Source organism: Lineus longissimus, chromosome 7 (assembly GCF_910592395.1).
Source record: "Lineus longissimus chromosome 7, tnLinLong1.2, whole genome shotgun sequence".
NCBI classification, from domain to species: Eukaryota; Metazoa; Nemertea; class Pilidiophora; order Heteronemertea; family Lineidae; genus Lineus; species Lineus longissimus.
Genome location: NC_088314.1, coordinates 19,930,689 through 19,950,079, shown reverse-complemented (window position 1 = coordinate 19,950,079; position 19,391 = coordinate 19,930,689). Strand labels below are relative to the sequence as shown.

The 19,391-nt window shown below is 40.1% G+C and overlaps 2 protein-coding genes across 2 annotated transcripts; both read left to right on the top strand.

The window, feature by feature from the left end:
• The first annotated feature begins 4,561 nt into the window (after window positions 1–4,561).
• On the top strand, window positions 4,562–5,641 carry LOC135491640 (beta-1,3-galactosyltransferase 1-like). The gene has a single exon (XM_064777610.1). It carries the CDS (start codon window positions 4,562–4,564, stop codon window positions 5,639–5,641), a length of 1,080 nt encoding a protein of 359 aa, XP_064633680.1.
• Window positions 5,642–9,878: 4,237 nt separating this feature from the next.
• LOC135491382 (beta-1,3-galactosyltransferase 5-like) lies at window positions 9,879–15,917 on the top strand. Its single transcript, XM_064777216.1, has one exon. It carries the CDS (start codon window positions 10,133–10,135, stop codon window positions 11,351–11,353), a length of 1,221 nt encoding a protein of 406 aa, XP_064633286.1. The 5' UTR covers window positions 9,879–10,132; the 3' UTR covers window positions 11,354–15,917.
• The last annotated feature ends 3,474 nt before the right edge of the window (window positions 15,918–19,391 follow it).

Here is a 19,391-nt window from a genome sequence, read left to right as displayed (position 1 = left end):
TTGAATTCTGCCTTTTTCTATTCATAACTTTAACTTTATTTGTTGCGTAGGCATTGCATAGGCCTTAGGAAAGGTATATCAAATTTCCAGTATACCGTTATGGTTTTCAAGAGTGAAAACACGGCTGATGATTGTAAAGATTCTAGGACAATTCCCTCTGCAAAAGGGTTAACCGATAAATGTACCAATGTTCAAGATCATAGAGCTGGACCCAATTAACAATGTGCCTGGCCAATTAGGTCTTAACAGACAAATTATTAGATTTAAGACCAAACACAAGCTATTAGGGAAATTGGCGAGAATCTTAATATAAAATCCCAGGTAGGATGCCATTAGTGCGCCCCCACCCCCCTTTCCCAAGATCCTGGATCCGCCCCTAATAAGAATACGACTCGAGTATATTAAAATTTAAAAGAACATGAATGTACATGTAGTTATTACCAAAAAACATGTCAGCTCCCTGTTGGACAACTTCTTCCATGAATTTTCCTCAAATTCATTCCGTAACAAAATTGTCCGCAATGTATTAAACTAGAGAGTGCTTACAAATCCTCTTTTATTGTAAGATGAGACATTTCACTGCAAAAACTGCTCGTATATTCATGTTGTCACAGACCTTATAATCAGTCTGTCAAAGTTCTAACAAAATTGGCCCAAACATAAAGTGTCCTAAGAACAAAATAACTTTTATAATCTTTGTAAAATTTCTGTTTATCAAAGCCACTATTTTAAAAAATCACCCATGCTTCCAGTCAGAGTAGTCCTAGCTACACTAAACAGTGATATATATATATTAATATATATTAAGCATAGTAAATAAACTAGCAATTAATCTCTACTTGGGGTGACCCAGAAAGCATTGTTTAGAACGAAGCTTCCTTACACTTTACAATGTATTTTGTAGATTTATGTGACGAGAGTGCTTACAAATCCTCTTTTTTGTAAGATGAGACATTTCATTGCAAAAACTGCTCATATATTCATGCAGTCACAAACCTAATTATCAGTTGGTCAAAGTTCCATCAAAATTAGCCCAAATATAAAGCGTCCTTAGAACAAAATAACATTTACAATCTTTGTAAAATTGTTGCTCATCAAAGTCACTACATTGTATTTTCAAAAATCAACCATGCTTCCAGTCAGAGTAGTCCTAGCTACACTTAACAATGATACATAAATTAAGCATAGTACGGTATACATACTGGTAATTAATCTCTACCTAGGGTGACACAGACTGCATTGTTTAGAATTAGGCTAGTTTATACACCTCTGGTTATGTAATAATCACACAAAGCAGCAGTGACCCATATCCTCAACTCAAAGGAGGTGTTAAACTCTGCTGCCCTCTGTTGGATTAGTAATTGGGAGGGCGGCTGATCTATGGAACAGTCTCCTTGCTATTGTTTGGGGTTGAGCAATTAGGCTCACGCTTCGGTTGGGAACAATGGACGATCTTGAGGGAAGATAACATATAAACCGAATTAGGATCAAGGGCTCTGGAAACGTAATGTTCAATATTTATCAGTACGGGAAGTTTGTCAGTTCACAGCTAGAGGCACCGCGTTTGCTGGCAAACACGAGTATATCCACACTTTGGTGAAATCAGGTTGCTGGTAGTGTTATGGAATGGAATAGAATAGTAAAGAAGGAAGCTGATGATTGGAGTGGCTTTTATTGTTATTTTGGGTAGTCTATTTCTATAGCGAGTAATGTCTAGGTGAACTCGTTCAGAATGTAGAGAGGTTACAAGATATTTCCAAGTTCAGCCATTATCGAACTTGGCCTTGATATTCACCTGATACACGTGCACACCAAATATGAAATGTCTAGGCGAACTCGTTCAGAATGTAGAGAGGTCACAAGGCATTTGCATTCGATTCAAATCTGTCGATGGATCCTCATGTGTCAAGCGTCGTGCGTGCGGCTTCTTACCATCTGAGGAATATTGGTCTGGTCAGGAGACAGCTTGAAACTGAAGCAACAAAGAGCCTGGCACAATCCCTTGTCCTGTCCAGGCTAGACTATTGTAACAGCAGTCTCGCCGAAATTTCCGAGAAATCACTACATAAGCTGCAGCTTGTGCAAAACCGTGCAGCGCGTCTTATCACCAGGACCCCGCGGCGATCCCACATTACTCCGGTGCTAGCCAAGTTACACTGGCTGCCTGTGTGCGAGCGTATAATTTTCAAACTACTCCTCCTGACCTTCAAAGCAATAATTACCACCGGCTTGCACCAATTTACCTGAACGATCTCATCCAACATTACGTGCCTCCTCGTTACCTTCGCTCTGAATCTCAGGACCTTCTCACTTGCAGGAAATATAGATTGAAAACATTTGGAGGTCGAGCATTCGCCACTTTAGCACCTCAACTGTGGAACTCTCTTTCCCCCACCCTGAGAGCTACATCGGATGTCTCAACCTTTCGCAAAGAACTCAAGACCCTTCTTTTCAATAGAGCTCACCAGCGCCGGTGAACATTTGTTTCAAGTGATACAGGCGCTTTACAAATAACGATTTATTATTATTATTATATTGCAAGTTTTGCAACAAAATGGCCGAGAGTTGGCTATCTTGAGTGCGAAATCAGCCATTATCGAACTTGGCCTTGATATTCACCCGATACACGTGGACACCAAATATGAAATGTCTAGGCGACTTCGTTCAGAATGTAGAGAGGTCACAAGGCATTTGCAAGTTTTACAACGAAATGGCCGCCAGTCGGCCATCTTGAGTGCGAAATCAGCCATTATCGAACTTGTGCTTGATATTCACCCGATACACGTGCACACCAAATATGAAATGTCTAGGCGAACTCGTTCAGAATGTAGAGAGGTCACAAGGCATTTGCAAGTTTTACAACAAAATGGCCGACAGTTGGCTATCTTGAGTGCGAAATCAGCCATTTTCGAACTTTGCCTTGATATTTACCTAAAACACGTGCACACCAAATATGAAATGTCTAGGCGAACTCGTTCAGAATGTAGAGAGGTCACAAGGCATTTGCAAGTTTTACAACAAAATGGCCGACAGTTGGCTATCTTGAGTGCGAAATCAGCCATTTTCGAACTTTGCCTTGATATTTACCTAAAACACGTGCACACCAAATATGAAATGTCTAGGCGAACTCGTTCAGAATGTAGAGAGGTCACAAGGCATTTGGAAGTTTTACAACAAAATGGCTGCCAGTCGGCCATCTTAAGTGCGAAATCAGCCATTATCGAACTTGGCCTTGATATTCACCCGATACACGTGCACATCAAATATGAAATGTCTAGGCGAATTCGTTCAGAATGTAGATAGGTCACAAGAGTGTGACATACAGACGGACGGCCCAACGGTCAGATGGACAATCCTGATAACTAGAGTGAAATACAGTAACACCTTGGATCACGTTTAGGTTTTTGAACCACTGTTGCATCCCTAACTAGACAGAATTGACGACAACATGATGACAAAGTACACTCATGCATGAACTAACTTTCATCAGATCAGCTGAGATGATGTTGGGATAACCTGCAACAGCTTTCAGTGAGAAACCCATTCATTACAATCATCGAGTATTGGCGTCATAAAACCACCACATTTTGTTATTTTCCATTGTTTTCTTCAAACTAATGACCATTTCAAGCACTATCAATCATCACTTTATTCTGGGTTTTTTTACACTTTTCATTAGATTATATTCTAAGTTTATGTAGTCAAACAATTGATTGAACAGAAGCCCAGTATCTAAAGTGCAACACAGTAACACCTTAGATCACGTTTAGGTTTTTGAACCATTGTTGCATCTCTGGTTCAAACTGTTACAGGTGTAGTACAAGAGAAATCAAAGAATACATTTCAACTGTAACAGTGTTACCCATGAGCCAGAGTTGCAGCATCGGTTTGAAAGCCTGATCAGGGCTCCTTGGCTGTCCTGCATATCCTTACTACAGTGAGGAAGCTGTTACTTAAGAGACGGTCCAGACGAGGACCTTGTTGACAGGCTAGATTTGCTGAAAGAGCCTAGCCAGTTGTTGACAATGAGATGTGACAGGTTGCATGATCCATTCAAAGATCACATTTATTTCTACACTGTCTTAAACACAAAAGCAAATACAAGAGGGGTCCAAAACAGAGGCTAAAGAGGTGGTGACGGCTTAACTGGAACAGCTGCAGGCACGAATGTCAGTATGCCTCAAAAGAAAATCAAATCAAATCAGACCGGGTACTAAACCTGACTGCAAATACTCGCTATATTTTCTCTCATTCTTGGAAACATTTTTCATGGAAAATTTACATTTGGACAATAAATCATTATATTATATCCTAAATTCAACCACGGACTACAAGGAAAATTGACATTTTGACAAGGAAAATCATATATTATTACCTACCATCAACCACAGACTACCAATTTGATAGAGGACACATAAAGATGAGAAGAAAATTACGTTACGTTTTAGTTTTGGCCATTGCCATCGTGAATATCATTGGTTTCAATTTTTTTATGAAATTGTCTCATCAACGCCGGCATGTCGTCGTGGACAATGTTGAACAAAACCTTCATGGAGCTATAATGGCAGGTGTCCCGATAAAGGGACCAAGAAGTCTTCGTCCAATGACAGATTTAGAAACAAGTCAGAATGTGAGGCCTCTGAAAACTGCCGATTTGTTTAATCAACTGGAGAACCTGAAAACTGCAGATTTGCTTAATTTACTAAACCTGAAAAAGATTGATGAGAGGACAGCAAACATGTTACACCGATTAACACTCTCGGAGAAGGATGAGATACTGTCACCTCCTCCCTGTGAAGACGACATATATTTGCTCATTCTGATGGTGAGTAGTATTGGGAATTTCAGGCGCCGAGCAGATGTAAGGGAGTGGCTAAAGATTAATCCATATCGAGGGAAGAAAATTCGGTTGGCTTTTATCGTTGCACGAGTGTATGAGCCCAAAACCGAGGCAAAACTACGCAATGAAAGTTCTGTCTACAATGACATCATACAGGCCAACTATAAGGAAGCCTATCGCAATCTGACATTCAAGGCCTTGGCAGTATTAAAATGGACCGTGACACAATGTGGGCATGCAAAATTCCTGGTGAAAATTGACGACGATGCAGTCATGATCTATCAACACATTGTGGACTATGTCATCGGACTGGAGACAAAAAATGTGACCATGGTATACCAAGGCGCTACATATGCAACGTTGGAACCTTTAAGGAATCCGAAAAGTAAGTGGTACATCTCTCATGAAGATTTTAACAATGATACCTATGCCCCATATGCCAGCGGGTTCTTTGTTTTGCTTTCGTTAGAAGCTGTTCAGAAGATGTACCACGCTTCTTTCCACGTCTCACGAGTCTATGGCGTCACGAGGCAGACTTTTCCAGTCGATGACGCTTTCATTGGGGTCCTTGCAAGATACAGCAACATTAAACTGAGGAACCTGCCATATGTTATATACAGTTGGTCGCATATTGAAAAAGTACTGAAGAAGGATAAGTGTATCCTGGTTAAGTTGATAGCTTCACATGGCTTTCCTAAAAGAAGCAACGAGATAGTCAAGTATCTAAAACAACTGGAGAATATGACTGAAGCTGAAGTGCAAACCTGTGAAAAGAGGAAAAATGTGTATCCCATAAACTAATAAGGGGTATTGACATCCCAATAGGCTGAACTGATTTTCACAAGGGGATGTTGAAATGATGTCAAACTTTGAAACTGAAGACCAAACTGATGTCGCTACATTGCAATGACAGTTAAAGCCCCGCGTATCGATGGCCGTTATTTGGCTGATGCCCTATTAACTTTTTGATGTCGCAGACCGAGTGTACTCGGTTGCCAGTTCAGTCCCCTGCATCGCACACCGGGTTCCCTCGGTTGAACAATTCCCTACAATTTCTAGTGATCTCCATCCGACCATCTTTTTAAAAGCGATCGAGGCGCCATCTGATATCATGTGTGAGAACTAATTATTCATTTTGAGTATGAAAGATGGCAAAGTCCCAAACCCAGTCAGGTAGAGGTTATCATCCAACTTCACACTTTCTATCTATCCTAAAACCTTTCAGAAGAAGTCAGATAGATACTTCAAAGAATCAGCACTACAACTTAACTATTTCTCACCGGTAGCCAATCTGACCTGTTGGGGGTGAGGAGACCTGCCTCAGGCAACATACTGACACTCACATCAATGGTGGGTTTCGATCACGAATCGACTGACTGTTAGCCTAAAGACCTGACCATTCCTCGATCATGAATCTAATCCAAAGTTAGACTCACATGTCAACTATATGTTGATATGTTGACTATATTACAATGTCCGTTAGTTGCGCTTTATTGTATGATAGTTTTGTCAGGACTCCATGAAAGGCGAATGTCCGCGAAAGAGGAGTGTCCTTTTTTCTTTTCTCGCTCTCCATCTGTAGATTATGAAAAGAGAGTGTTCACGAATCCTCTTTTTTTTGTAAAAAGAGACATTTCACTACTATAATTGCTCATATATTCATGTTCACACAAACTTATTCATCAGTTAATCATATTTTTAACAAAATTAGCCCAAACAAAAAGCATCCTCAAAATAACGTTTGTGACTCTTCACTAGTTTTTTAGGTTTCTTTGTGAAAGTCAGATTAATCAAACCATAATTTCTACAAATAAAAATGAAATGGCCAGGGCCATTGTGCTCACCTCATGTGGAGGAAAGATGGCTAAAGAGCATTGTATTGTGTCATGTAGTGTTAGGTTTGATGTAGGTCCAAGCAATTACAATTTCCCCAAAATGGCCAATTTACAGTACATTCGACCTCTGTGACCTTGAAAAGTAGGTCAAATCAAAGAAGACCCGGGTGACACATTGAATGGTTGTTAGAATTAGATGTACCTATGATATAAAATTGGTGCCAATCGGGCAAGTCATTACTAGGAATAATGGCATTTTGAAGAATTTAGGATTTGGCCCCCTCCCTGGAGGCCAAACGGCAAATCAGATCGCACCAAACTTCAGTACCTGAGATCACCTGACAAAGGGGTACATGTGTACTTAATTTGTGATCAATAGTCATTGCAGTTAAGAAACGTGCCATAGTTACGGCCTGACGGCGAATTTACGCCATTTGACCTCTGTGACCTTGACAAGAAGGTCAAATTAAAAACCTGTGTGACATATACTGTATGGTGGTTAGATGTACCCATGATATCAAATTGGTGGCAATCGGGCAAGAAGTTAAGGAATAATCACATTTTTAAGGTTTTTGGATTTTGCCCCCTGGTGGTCAAGTGGTGAATCATATTGGACCAAACTTCAGTCCCTGAGATCACCTGACTAAGGGGTAAATGTGTACCAAATTTGGTATCAATAGTCATTGCAGTTTAGAAACGTGCCATCGTTACATCCTAACGGCCAATTTACACCATTTGACCTCTGTGACCTTGAAAAGGAGGTCAAATCAAAAACCCGGAGGATATATGATGCACCTTTGCTAGAAGTACCTACCATATTTTTTTCAAAATTTCCCGACTACTATTAAGGGAGATATTGCATATTTTCACTTTTAACGTTTGGCCCCCTGGTGGCCAAACCATGAAACGAATCGACCGAAACTTGGTCTCCAAGGTGTCATTACATAAGGGTACATGTGTACCAAGTTTCAACTTAATAGCTCTAACAGTTACGAAACGTGCCCTGCTAACAGACGACGGACGACGACGACGACGACGACGACGACGACGACGACGGACGACGGACGCCACGGTATGGGATAAGCTCACCTCTGCTAAGAAGTGAGCTAAAAATGATCTCTAGACAAAATAGCATATATATTCTTGTTCAGACAATCAAAGTCATCAATCCGACAGTGGTTTCAACAAATTTAGGCAAGACTTTGACCAATATTGAAACACCATATTTTGTAGATTAATACAAGAGAGTGCTTACAAATCCTCTTTTATTGTAAGATGAGACATTTCACTGCAAAAACTGCTCATATATTCATGTTGTCACAGACCTTATAATCAGTCTGTCAAAGTTCTAACAAAATTGGCCCAAACTTAAAGTGTCCTAAGAACAAAATAACTTTTATAATCTTTGTAAAATTTCTGTTTATCAAAGCCACTATTTTCAAAAATCACCCATGCTTCCAGTTAGAGTAGTCCTAGCTACACTAAACAGTGATATATATATATTAAGCATAGTAAATAAACTAGCAATTAATCTCTATTTGGGGTGACCCAGAAAGCATTGTTTAGAACGAAGCTTCCTTACACTTAACAATGTATTTTGTAGATTTATGTGAAGAGAGTGCTTACAAATCCTCTTTTTTTGTAAGATGAGACATTTCATTGTAAAAACTGCTCATATATTCATGCAGTCACAAACCTAATTATCAGTTGGTCAAAGTTCTATCAAAATTAGCCCAAATATAAAGCGTCCTATAAAGACCAAAATAACGTTATCTTTGTAAAATTGTTGCTCATCAAAGTCACTACATTGTATTTTCAAAAATCATCCATGCTTCCAGTCACAGTAGTCCTAGCTACACTTAACAATGATACATAAATTAAGTGGTGCATCTGGCATCCTACCTTGCATTTCACAGTAAGATTTTCGCCAATTTTCGCCAATTTTGTTGAAGAACATAAGATTCTAAAAAAATTCTAAAAAATTGTGTACTTTTTTACCTATTTATGCCATTTTGTGTACCTTTAATTCCAGTACCTTTTTTTCCGCTACCTTTATTTCCAGTACTTTTATTTCCTGTACCTTTATTTCCGTACCTTATTTTCCTGTACTTTATTTTCCTGTACCTTTTTTTCCTGTACCTTTATTACCGTATACCGTTAAGCCCTACTGCCCTCTGTTGGATTAGTAATAGGGAGGGTGGCTGATCTGTGAAACAGCCTCCTTGCTATTGTTTGGGGTTGAGGAATTAGGCTCATGCTTCTTTTGGGAACAATCGACGATCTTGAGGGAAGATAACATATAAACCGAATCAGGATCAAGGGCTCTAGAAACGTAATGTTCAATACTTATCACTACGGGAAGTTTGTCAGTTCACAACAATTAACGTTGAGGAAGCACCATTAACATGTCGGGGTGTCAGGTGCAAGTGACTATAAAGCCCCCACAATACAATGTTATAAAGCCAGAAGAATTGTGGCATCAGTAACTAGACAGAATTGACATGATGACAAAGTACACTCATGCATGAACTATCTTTCATCAGATCAGCTGAGATGATGTTGGGATAACCTGCAACAGCTTTCAGTGAGAAACCCATTCATTACAATCATCGAGTATTGGCGTCATAAAACCACCACATTTTGTTATTTTCCATTGTTTTCTTCAAACTAATGACCATTTCAAGCACTATCAATCATCACTTTATTCTGGGTTTTTTTACACTTTTCATTAGATTATATTCTAAGTTTATGTAGTCAAATAATTGATTGAACAGAAGCCCAGTATCTAAAGTGCAACACAGTAACACCTTAGATCACGTTTAGGTTTTTGAACCATTGTTGTATCTCTGGTTCAAACTGTTACAGGTGTGGTACAAGAGAAATCGAAGAATACATTTCAACTGTAACAGTGTTACCCATGAGCCAGAGTTGCAGCATCGGTTTGAAAGCCTGATCAGGGCTCCTTGGCTGTCCTGCATATCCTTACTACAGTGAGGAAGCTGTTACTTTAGAGACGGTCCAGACGAGGACTTTGTTGACAGGCTAGATTTCCTGGAAGAGCCTGGCCAGTTGTTGACACTGAGATGTGACAGGTTGCATGATCCATTCAAAGGTCACATTTATTTCTAAGCATATACAAGAGGGGTCCAAAACAGTGGCTATAGAGGTGGTGACGGCTTAACAGGAACAGCTGCAGGCACGAATGTCAGTATGCCGCAAAATCAGAATCAAATCAAATCAGACCGGGTACTAAACCTGACTGCAAATACTCGCTATATTTTCTCTCATTTTTGAAAAAATTTCTTCATGGAAAATTGACATTTGGACAATAAATCATTATATTATATCCTACATTCAACCACGGACTACAAGGAAAATTGACATTTTGACAAGAAAAATCATATATTATTACGTACCATCAACCGCGGACTATCAATTTGATAGAGGACACATAAAGATGAGAAGAAAATTACGTTACGTTTTAGTTTTGGCCGTTGCCATCGTGAATATCATTGGTTTCAATTCTCTTATGAAATTGTCTCATCAACGCCGGCATGTCGTCGTGGACAATGTTGAACAAAACCTTCATGGAGCTATAATGGCAGGTGTCCCGATAAAGGGACCAAGAAGTCTTCGTCCAATGACAGATTTAGAAACAAGTCGGAATGTGAGGCCTCTGAAAACTGCCGATTTGTTTAATCAACTGAAGAACCTGAAAACTGCAGATTTGCTTAATTTACTAAACCTGAAAAAGATTGATGAGAGGACAGCAAACATGTTACACCGATTAACACTCTCGGAGAAGGATGAGATACTGTCACCTCCTCCGTGTGAAGACGACATATATTTGCTCATTCTGATGGTGAGTAGTGTTGGGAATTTCAAGCGCCGAGCAGATGTAAGGGAATGGCTAAAGATTAAACCATATCGAGGGAAGAAAATTCGGTTGGCTTTTATCGTTGCACGAGTGTATGAGCCCAAAACCGAGGCAAAACTACGCAATGAAAGTTCTGTCTACAATGACATCATACAGGCCAACTATAAGGAAGCCTATCGCAATCTGACATTCAAGGCCTTGGCAGTATTAAAATGGACCGTGACACAATGTGGGCATGCAAAATTCCTGGTGAAAATTGACGACGATGCAGTCATGATCTATCAACACATTGTGGACTATGTCATCGGACTGGAGACAAAAAATGTGACCATGGTATACCAAGGCGCTACATATGCCGCATTGGAACCTTTAAGGAATCCGAAAAGTAAGTGGTACATCTCTCATGAAGATTTTAACAATGATACCTATGCCCCATATGCCAGCGGGTTCTTTGTTTTGTTTTCGGCAGAAGCTGTTCAGAAGATGTACCACGCTTCTTTCCACGTCTCACGAGTCTATGGCGTCACGAGGCAGACTTTTCCAGTTGATGACGCTTTCCTTGGGGTCCTTGCAAGATACAGCAACATTAAACTGAGGAACCTGCCATATGTTATATACAATTGGCCGCAAATTGAAAAAGTACTGAAGACGGATAAGTGTATCCTGGTTAAGTTGATAGCTTCACATGGCTTTCGTAAAAGAAGCAACGAGATAGTCAAGTATCTAAAACAACTGGAGAATATGACTGAAGCTGAAGTGCAAACCTGTGAAAAGAGGAAAAATGTGTATCCCATAAACTAATAAGGGGTATTGACATCCCAATAGGCTGAACTGATTTTCACAAGGGGATGTTGAAATGATGTCAAACTTTGAAACTGAAGACCAAACTGATGTCGCTACAATGCAATGACAGTTAAAGCCCCGTTTAACGATGGCCGTTATTTTGCCGATGCCCTATTGAATGAATGAATGAATGAACGAATGAATGAAATTTACATTTATATACCGCAAAATTTTGCTCTAATGCGGTGTTTCAAAATATCGTCTGAACCACTGGGTTTTAGCCCGCACCTGAGAATAGCAACAGTCTTAGCCTTTTTTATCTCAATGATGAGCTCATTCCAAAGTCTGGCCGCCTGTACAAGGAAGCTCCTGCCACTGTTCGTCTCCAGGCGATACCTGGGGATCCTCAGGAGACATTTGTCTTCAGTCCTCAGGGATCGCCCGGAGTCACATGATGGGAGGAGCTCGGATATGAAAGCAGGGGCAAGTCTGTTTCTTGTTTTGTATATGAGGAGCATTGTCTTGAACTCTATACGTTCATGGATTGGTAGCCAATGTAGACTTCTCAGCACGGGGGTAATATGTTCACGTTTATGCGTCCCTGTGATTACTCGCGCTGCGTGATTCTGAACCTTTTGTAGCTTATCAAGTATATTTTCATCGGCACCAACGAGCAGGCTATTACAATAATCCAGTCTGGATATGACAGTTCATTGCACTAGAAGTTTTGGAGCTTCTTGCGTAGGAGCTTTCGCATGCCGCCAATGTTTCGGATTTGAAATGTTGCACACTGTACTAGCTTGTTCACATGTGGGCCCATTGACAGCGTTTGATCAAACATAACACCAAGATTTCTGACTGGGTCAGGTGACACATTGACCTTTATGCCAGCGACCATCAGGGCATGGATATTGAGTGAGTTTACGACTCTCTGAGACCCAAACAACTTGATCTCCGTCTTGGTGGGATTTCCCTTGAGTTTGTTATCCCGTCAACTAGTTCTATTAACAAACCTGTAGTTCTTACTAAATTCTTGTAATAAATTGTGTTATGTATTATTGCATGTAAGGTTACCCTGAACCCAGTTGTAGCTAGAGAAAAGGTAATGTCCTCTTCAAACAAAATGTGAAACTAAAGTTGTTCAGATCAAAGAATACAGAATTAGTTAGTCTTCTAAAGGTTGAAAAGGTACAGATTTGAGGCAAAATTAAAGTTGAGGATCTATTGTCCCAAACCCAGTCAGGTAGAGGTTATTATCCGACGTCACACTTTCTATCTATCCTAAAACCTTTCAGAAGAAGTCAGATAGATGCACGATGAATCAGCACTGCAACTTGACAATTTCTCACTGGTAGCCAATTGGGGTGAGGAGACCTGCCTCAAGCAAAATGCTAACGCTCACATCGATGGTGGGTTTCGATCACGGATCTCTTGACTGTTAGCCTGAAGACCTGACCATAACTGCGGCTCCTTTGGTAGATGGCCGACATTGCATCAGGATGGAGTTGGAGGGAGGGGGCTGATCAGTTCTTTGTTTTAGTTGGGCACAAACATGAAAACAGTCATGATTGATCGAAGAGGACGCAACTTTAGTAACCGCTCCAAACTCAACTGATAAAAGTTTTGACGTAGCAATGATCTCTTGCTTTTTTTTAAAGCAAGATGGCCCACAATCCCACAAGAAGAGCCACACAAATGCACAACATGCCCCACACGGGTTGTAGCCCTGACTGTCTCGACCTAAATCACCAATGATAAGCCGGGCTCTCGGATATTGGGGCAACGCTTCATCATTATTATCAATCAATATACAACCTGGAATGTCAGAACAAAGCAAAAGTTCTGATACAATCAGACATTTTGTAAACAAACATATCCTAAACTTGATCTATCACTTGAGGTTTTGATGTAGGTTGCACAGTTCAATGGAGTAGGGTTGGAGCAGAAGATCCTTCCAATGATTCCAATGCAACCTACCAGAAGGACCTTCGCATAAGTGAACTACTTCTTACTGAATGCACTGCTTAGCAGCTACAATGTTGTCTTGAACACATGAAATGAACATTGAAATCAAACTGAAGATACTGCAGCATCAGTCAAGTTGTATGGCATCTACAAATACCAACACCAACTAAAGATAGATTTCAGCATTGGAAAGTATTCAACCTTGCCCCATCTGTCATACCTTCAATTTTGCATATAGTAATATAGAATATAAGCATTATTGTTGTATACTGGGGCAAGGTTGACACTAGGTAGCATGAAGCATATGCAATGCTAGGTAATGCTCAACGCTCAATTCTTGCCACGCTTGGGAATTCCAGAGCATTCTCAGGTGCTAAGAAAATCAGACACATAAAGAAGCCAGGGGTGAAGAAGCAGTAAGAATCTAGAAGAATTATGCTTCATCAGTTCATCGGCCCGTGACTGACAGCAAATTTCGTCTAGACAAAAAAAGATACAACTAGGTTGGCAAAAATCTTCGTTGAATCAACTTTACCAGAGTAAAAAAGCAAAACATTGATCAAGTACATACATCAACTTGTTTACCAAATTGGCTTTTTTATAAAAACAAAATACCTTTCCTAACTAGAGGTGTCTGACTCGAAACAAATCTCGAGCTAAGAGGTATTTTGAATATGTTTTTGTGAAATTTTACATTAATGTAGCCACTGTCTTTTACTTGGTCCCACCTGATAGGACTGATGTCACAATTGTATCAGTTGCTTCCCTCAAAGTGCGCCCCACCTTTCGAAATATCTTGGATCCGCCCCTGCATTTAGGGCAAAGTCCACAAAGTATCTGTTGCTAAAGAAAGGATCAAGGTGCTGCACTTTCTTGTTAATTGATCAAAAGGACAGATGACACAGACTGCAACAGCCCAGTGGTGAACTCTATTCATGACACATGAAGCAGCTGTCTCAATTGTTTTATTTCGGTCTTATACTTTTGTTGGCCACGTAAAATAGTCTGTAGCCTGACAGGACCTATTAAGGGCAAGCTGATCACGTGAACACATCCTCATCATATCATGGTGGCATCACATGGCAAAATGTGATTTCATGACAAAGGTGTGTGCCCCGCTGGGTACTGACAGCAAAAAGTCATGTGATCTGCATTAAGTCAGGCAACATCTATCACCGAACACATTGGAGCATTGAAATTTGTCATGCTACAGATAAAAAAGTTTTCAAGTCCAAAAATTTTGTTCACTTGCTTTTTTCTGCTCAAAATGAAGAAATATCATCAGACCCCAAAAAATTTGGGCTTTGAAAATTTTTCAGAATTTTGAACATAAAAAAAATTCAAATCTGAAGACTGAAAAAATTTCTAAGTCCAAATATCTTGTTCACTTCTTTTTTTCCTGCTCAAAATGAAGAAACATCATCAGCCCCAAAAAAAATTTGGCTTTGAAAATTTTTCAAAATTTTGAACTTATGATTAAGTTTAACAATTTTGGCGGGAAAACGTAATCATGCATTTTGTCCCCGGATTTTCAACTTCACTAACACGACCATTCAACCTCGGTCCCATGAGTGGTCGTGTTACCGGGTTCTACTGTATGTTTCTTTTTGTTGTTTTTATCTCATATTATTGTATCATATATCTTTATTGGCCATGTAGAATTAGCGGAATGAGCAGAATGAGTGGATTCTGTACAAAATATGATATAATTTCATACAAAATGGAACTTAATGAATTCATTAAGTTTTAATTTGTTCAACCACAAAGATTATTGAAATCGCTTTTTACAGTCGTTAAGCTATGACTCGCAATGAGGGCATGAAAACTGGTCTGTAGGGACAGTTTAGTTCAGTCAGTAGCCGTGCGCAGCGCTGTATTACTGTACCCCCCTTTGTCTTCAGAGTTCAGGCATGGCGACCATCATCGTGACAAATACTTGCTTTTCCAGGTGATTTAAGCTCAGAATCCGCTCATTCCGCTAATTCTACATGGCCGTCTTTATAGGCCTTTTTACACAGTGGTGATAAACTGAACTGTCCTAAACCAACCCCGGGTCGGTGCTGACAAGGTCACTTCACCTGGAGTTAAATCCCATTCAGACAGTGCGGGTTAGCTGAACCGGCTTCGATCCGGATCGGAGCCGGTTTGTTCGTGCCTTGGCCGGTTTTAAATTGTATTAAAAGGCCTACCATGGTCACGTTCAACTCAGAAACATTGATGTTTTATCAGCTGTTGCATCCTCCCTGTAACAGCTTTGACTGCACATACAATTTACAGACCAGTTTGGTTTAAATCTTCAGATCTCAAAATGTATAAAAAGTCTATGAACAACATGTAGTCCTTGAACAACATAGTGTCTATGAACTTCCCTTGCAATATGTCAATTGTACAGGCCCTATTAACTGATGGATATCATAGGATACACATGGTTACATACATACACGCATCTTAGATGTATAACATGACTCATCGCTATACAATGTATATATAAAACACACAGACTCAAACCGATCTGGTCCGATCGCATTTACACAGCGTGAAGCCGTCTTGACCGGCCTAATACTCCTGAACCGACCCGAGACTGTGCTATTTGGCGAGTCTCGGGTGGGTTCTCGGGCTTACATCTGTAACAGCCTCATGAGAATCATGGGCACTAACAAGATAAATGAATTGAATTGAATTGTAATCAAAAATGGTCTCTGCTGTAAACTTGTTTTTAATCTTATCAGGGACTGAATCAGGGACGGACGGTGGAGATGTCCGCCTGGCAGAGGCATCAACAAGGAGAGGTTCTACAGCGTCTTTGAAAACATAAGGTCGCCTTCTTTCTCGGGAGCCCTGGATTGGCTTTTAACACAAAGAATGATGAATGTTAACACCACACTACAGTGGGTCTCTTGCTTTCCAAAACCAAAACTGGGAGGGTGGAGCAAAAATGTTGGCTCAACCCGGAGGTGTTTTAACCAAAGGGATTGGGTAGCTTTTGAGCTCTATCTGATCTTCGTACAGAAACCCAACAGTGTGGTGTAAAATTCAGTGCTGTCACAACTGAAAGTTAACAAGTTATTCTCACAAAACTCACTGAAAACTCTCTTCAGTCATGGTTCTGTTTTGTCAAATCCAACACTGTGTATAACACATATAAATGATACATTGTAATTGAAGTGTCTTGAAATGCGCCACATATTTTTGCCAACCATGATAATTCTTACTACTAAACACAACCAAAACAAAATAAAAACCCTGGACATCCTCCAGCATTAAAGTTAAATGGGGCAAACAAGCGCCACAAGTTTCTGACTATGAGAGGACACATATTTTTTAATCATATTTTTATCAAAATGTGGCACTACTTTCATTACTAAAACAAAGATTGTGATTATCATGGTTCTAAGAACACGAAGGTGGGCCCAAGCTGCACTTTCTGAATCAAGCAGGAAAGCACTGGAATCATCAACTGACTCACAAAAATGGCAGGAATTCCACGGCACAGTGCCAGCAGATGCAGGAAAATTATCAAAGGTTACGGTGCTTCTTCCGTCTGCTGAATGGATGTTGGCCAAGTACACCTCCACTGGCAGGAACAAAAAATAAACCTGGGCACCAGGTGAAGTGATACTGCGCAGATAATAGTAAACATATGTGCCATAAAATCGCTTCAAATGAGGGTCTTTTTCTCCAACAATCTGAATGCAAAACTGATATGACCTAAGTCTGCAGACAAGAGTATATTTTATTGTGGAAGCCCTGGGGCTGAAGACCAGGGGACTAAAATTATAGATATTTTCATTTAAAGTGGAGCCCCAATTACATGTAATCTACAAGCAGTGGTGAAATATTTTATGTTGGAAAAGCCAAGAATGAGCAACCTTAGTATGCCTGAACCAGGACGCAGATATTCTTACCCATATTTGTTGCGTGAACTCCGCGTGAACTTCGTGTTGCGTGAACCCCCCCCCCCCCCCGGGATTTTTACCACGATGCATTGATTTGACAATTGGTAGCAACGAAAGTACGCCTAATGATCAAGCAGGACAGACAATTTATTATTCATTCGGTACTGTGATACCACTTGAGAACATGTACTTCGTACATGCTTGTTACACTATAACAATGCAGGGTAAACACTTCATACTATCACGAGTATATGATTGATTTATAGAAGTCATCTCTCATGTGTTCGTTAAACTTCTGTCATATGCTGGACTCTTTCCCGGAAAATCACATTCTTTGGCAGTAGGCACTTCTTGACCCATCTCTGCACGTTTCGTTGTCACAGTCACATGTCACCCTCCTGTATTTCCTCACATGCCAGAGTCAATCACATGCTCCTCTTGCTTGCTTTAGTGGTCCAGCAAAATTGACCTCAGGCAAAAAATGAAGCCTTATCCAAGGAAGCTCAACTATGACAAAAGGACTATATGCTCAGGCAATATTCATATTGCACAAGTGCTGTAATAATAGCAAAAGGGCTAAAATATCAAAATTAATGCTGTATTTTCTACATGTTCAAAGACACTTTGGGTACAGCCCTTTTCCTATATTTGCATTTGGCTGGGGTTGGCATGTCAATCCCACGGTTGAAATCGAGTGAAAAAAAATGCAAGGCTCGGAATCTAGTATAACTAAACTTTTTTGCACCACCACCCAAGATCAATCGATTAGTATCTACCATGAACTCTGATTTACACAGTACTTTGCCACAATTTCATGATATTTATCAGCATTTCAAGTTCATCTAAGCCAGACCAAAGTAAACTAGTAAAAACTTACTTGTTATAGGCCTTAACCTTTCCAAAATATCAAAATTTACTCTGTGACAAGTGAAAGTGTTATATAGCTGTACAAAGTAGCTGCGCTTACACCACGAAATATTGGTGGACCAATTGCACTTACACCACCACATTGCCGCGACAAATTGGTTCGGCAATCCATTGCCGATACAAATTGCCGAGCGAATTTGTCCCACCAAGCTTGATGGTCCAAATTCGCCCGGCTTGTTAAAAGCTCGGCTTTGTCGTGGTGTAAGCGCAAATGGATCGGCAATTAGCTAGTTAGATGGTTCGGCTCCAGGCGGCGCTTTCGAAATGGCGCTTTCTGCCAAGGCTTTCCGCGTTCTGCTTATTGTTTGCGCGCCATCTGTAGCCGGATTTTATAACTAGCTGCAGCGCTGGTGTAAGCGCTTGGTGGATTTTCGATGGTGCGGCATTGGTTCCCGAACCAAGATTGGTGGTCCATTTTCAGGTGGTGTAAGTGCGGCTATAATCAAAGTTTAAGTATGTCTGATAAGAATTGAGGAATTTATTTGACATTGGTGCTGATTAATTCTGGGTTGCTTGAGTGCAAGGTTATGAATTAAGTTTGTTAGTCAATCAAAATGATATATCATGTAGAGGAAGTGCTCTATCTTAAAGGGTAGTGCAAGTGCAATACTTGGTGCATTACTTGGTTCACCACTGACAAAATATGCACAAAGCGTACTAATGTCAGTGCTATTCGAGTACCATCTTTATTTGCCTAGATCAGAGTAATCACAGATAAACATATAATTTTTTTCCAAATATTATAAGCCAATTCATCAAAACATCAAACAAAAGAAAATCGTATAGTAGAACTATTAATGAATTTAGACCTCCTCTCTGTTAGAATCTATGAGACTTTCATTCAGTCCTGTACTATCATGATCAGTGAGCCTGATGGGATCTTTGTGCTGACAATGATCACCGAGTTTGATGATTTCAAAATGTGAAGCTGCTCTGATCTGCAGATGAAATCAAAGAGGTGGTACAACCTTGACATACATACCATGCATGTCTGGCTATCTCTGTAAACATGGCTTAGCCGACTCATACATTTTCCCAAGGATCTTCGGTAGGCCTACCTTGAGGAAAGCGCTGGGCTCATAATGAATAACAAGGTAATTAACATGATCAATGCAGCTCTGGCTTATGAGGCCTGTACGTAATTATAGTGTCTGGCAATTTAACACATTTTATACAACCTTTATTTGCACCTTCACCAACATTTAAGCCAAGAGGGGCCTCTCTCAATTGTGTATGTAGAGCATCCATATACCCAGAGTTTTTGATAG

Coding starts and splice junctions, on each gene's coding strand:
- LOC135491640 (XM_064777610.1), top strand. CDS start 4,562: ATGGCAGGTGTCCCGATAAAGGGACCAAGAAGTCTTCGTCCAATGACA.
- LOC135491382 (XM_064777216.1), top strand. CDS start 10,133: ATGAGAAGAAAATTACGTTACGTTTTAGTTTTGGCCGTTGCCATCGTG.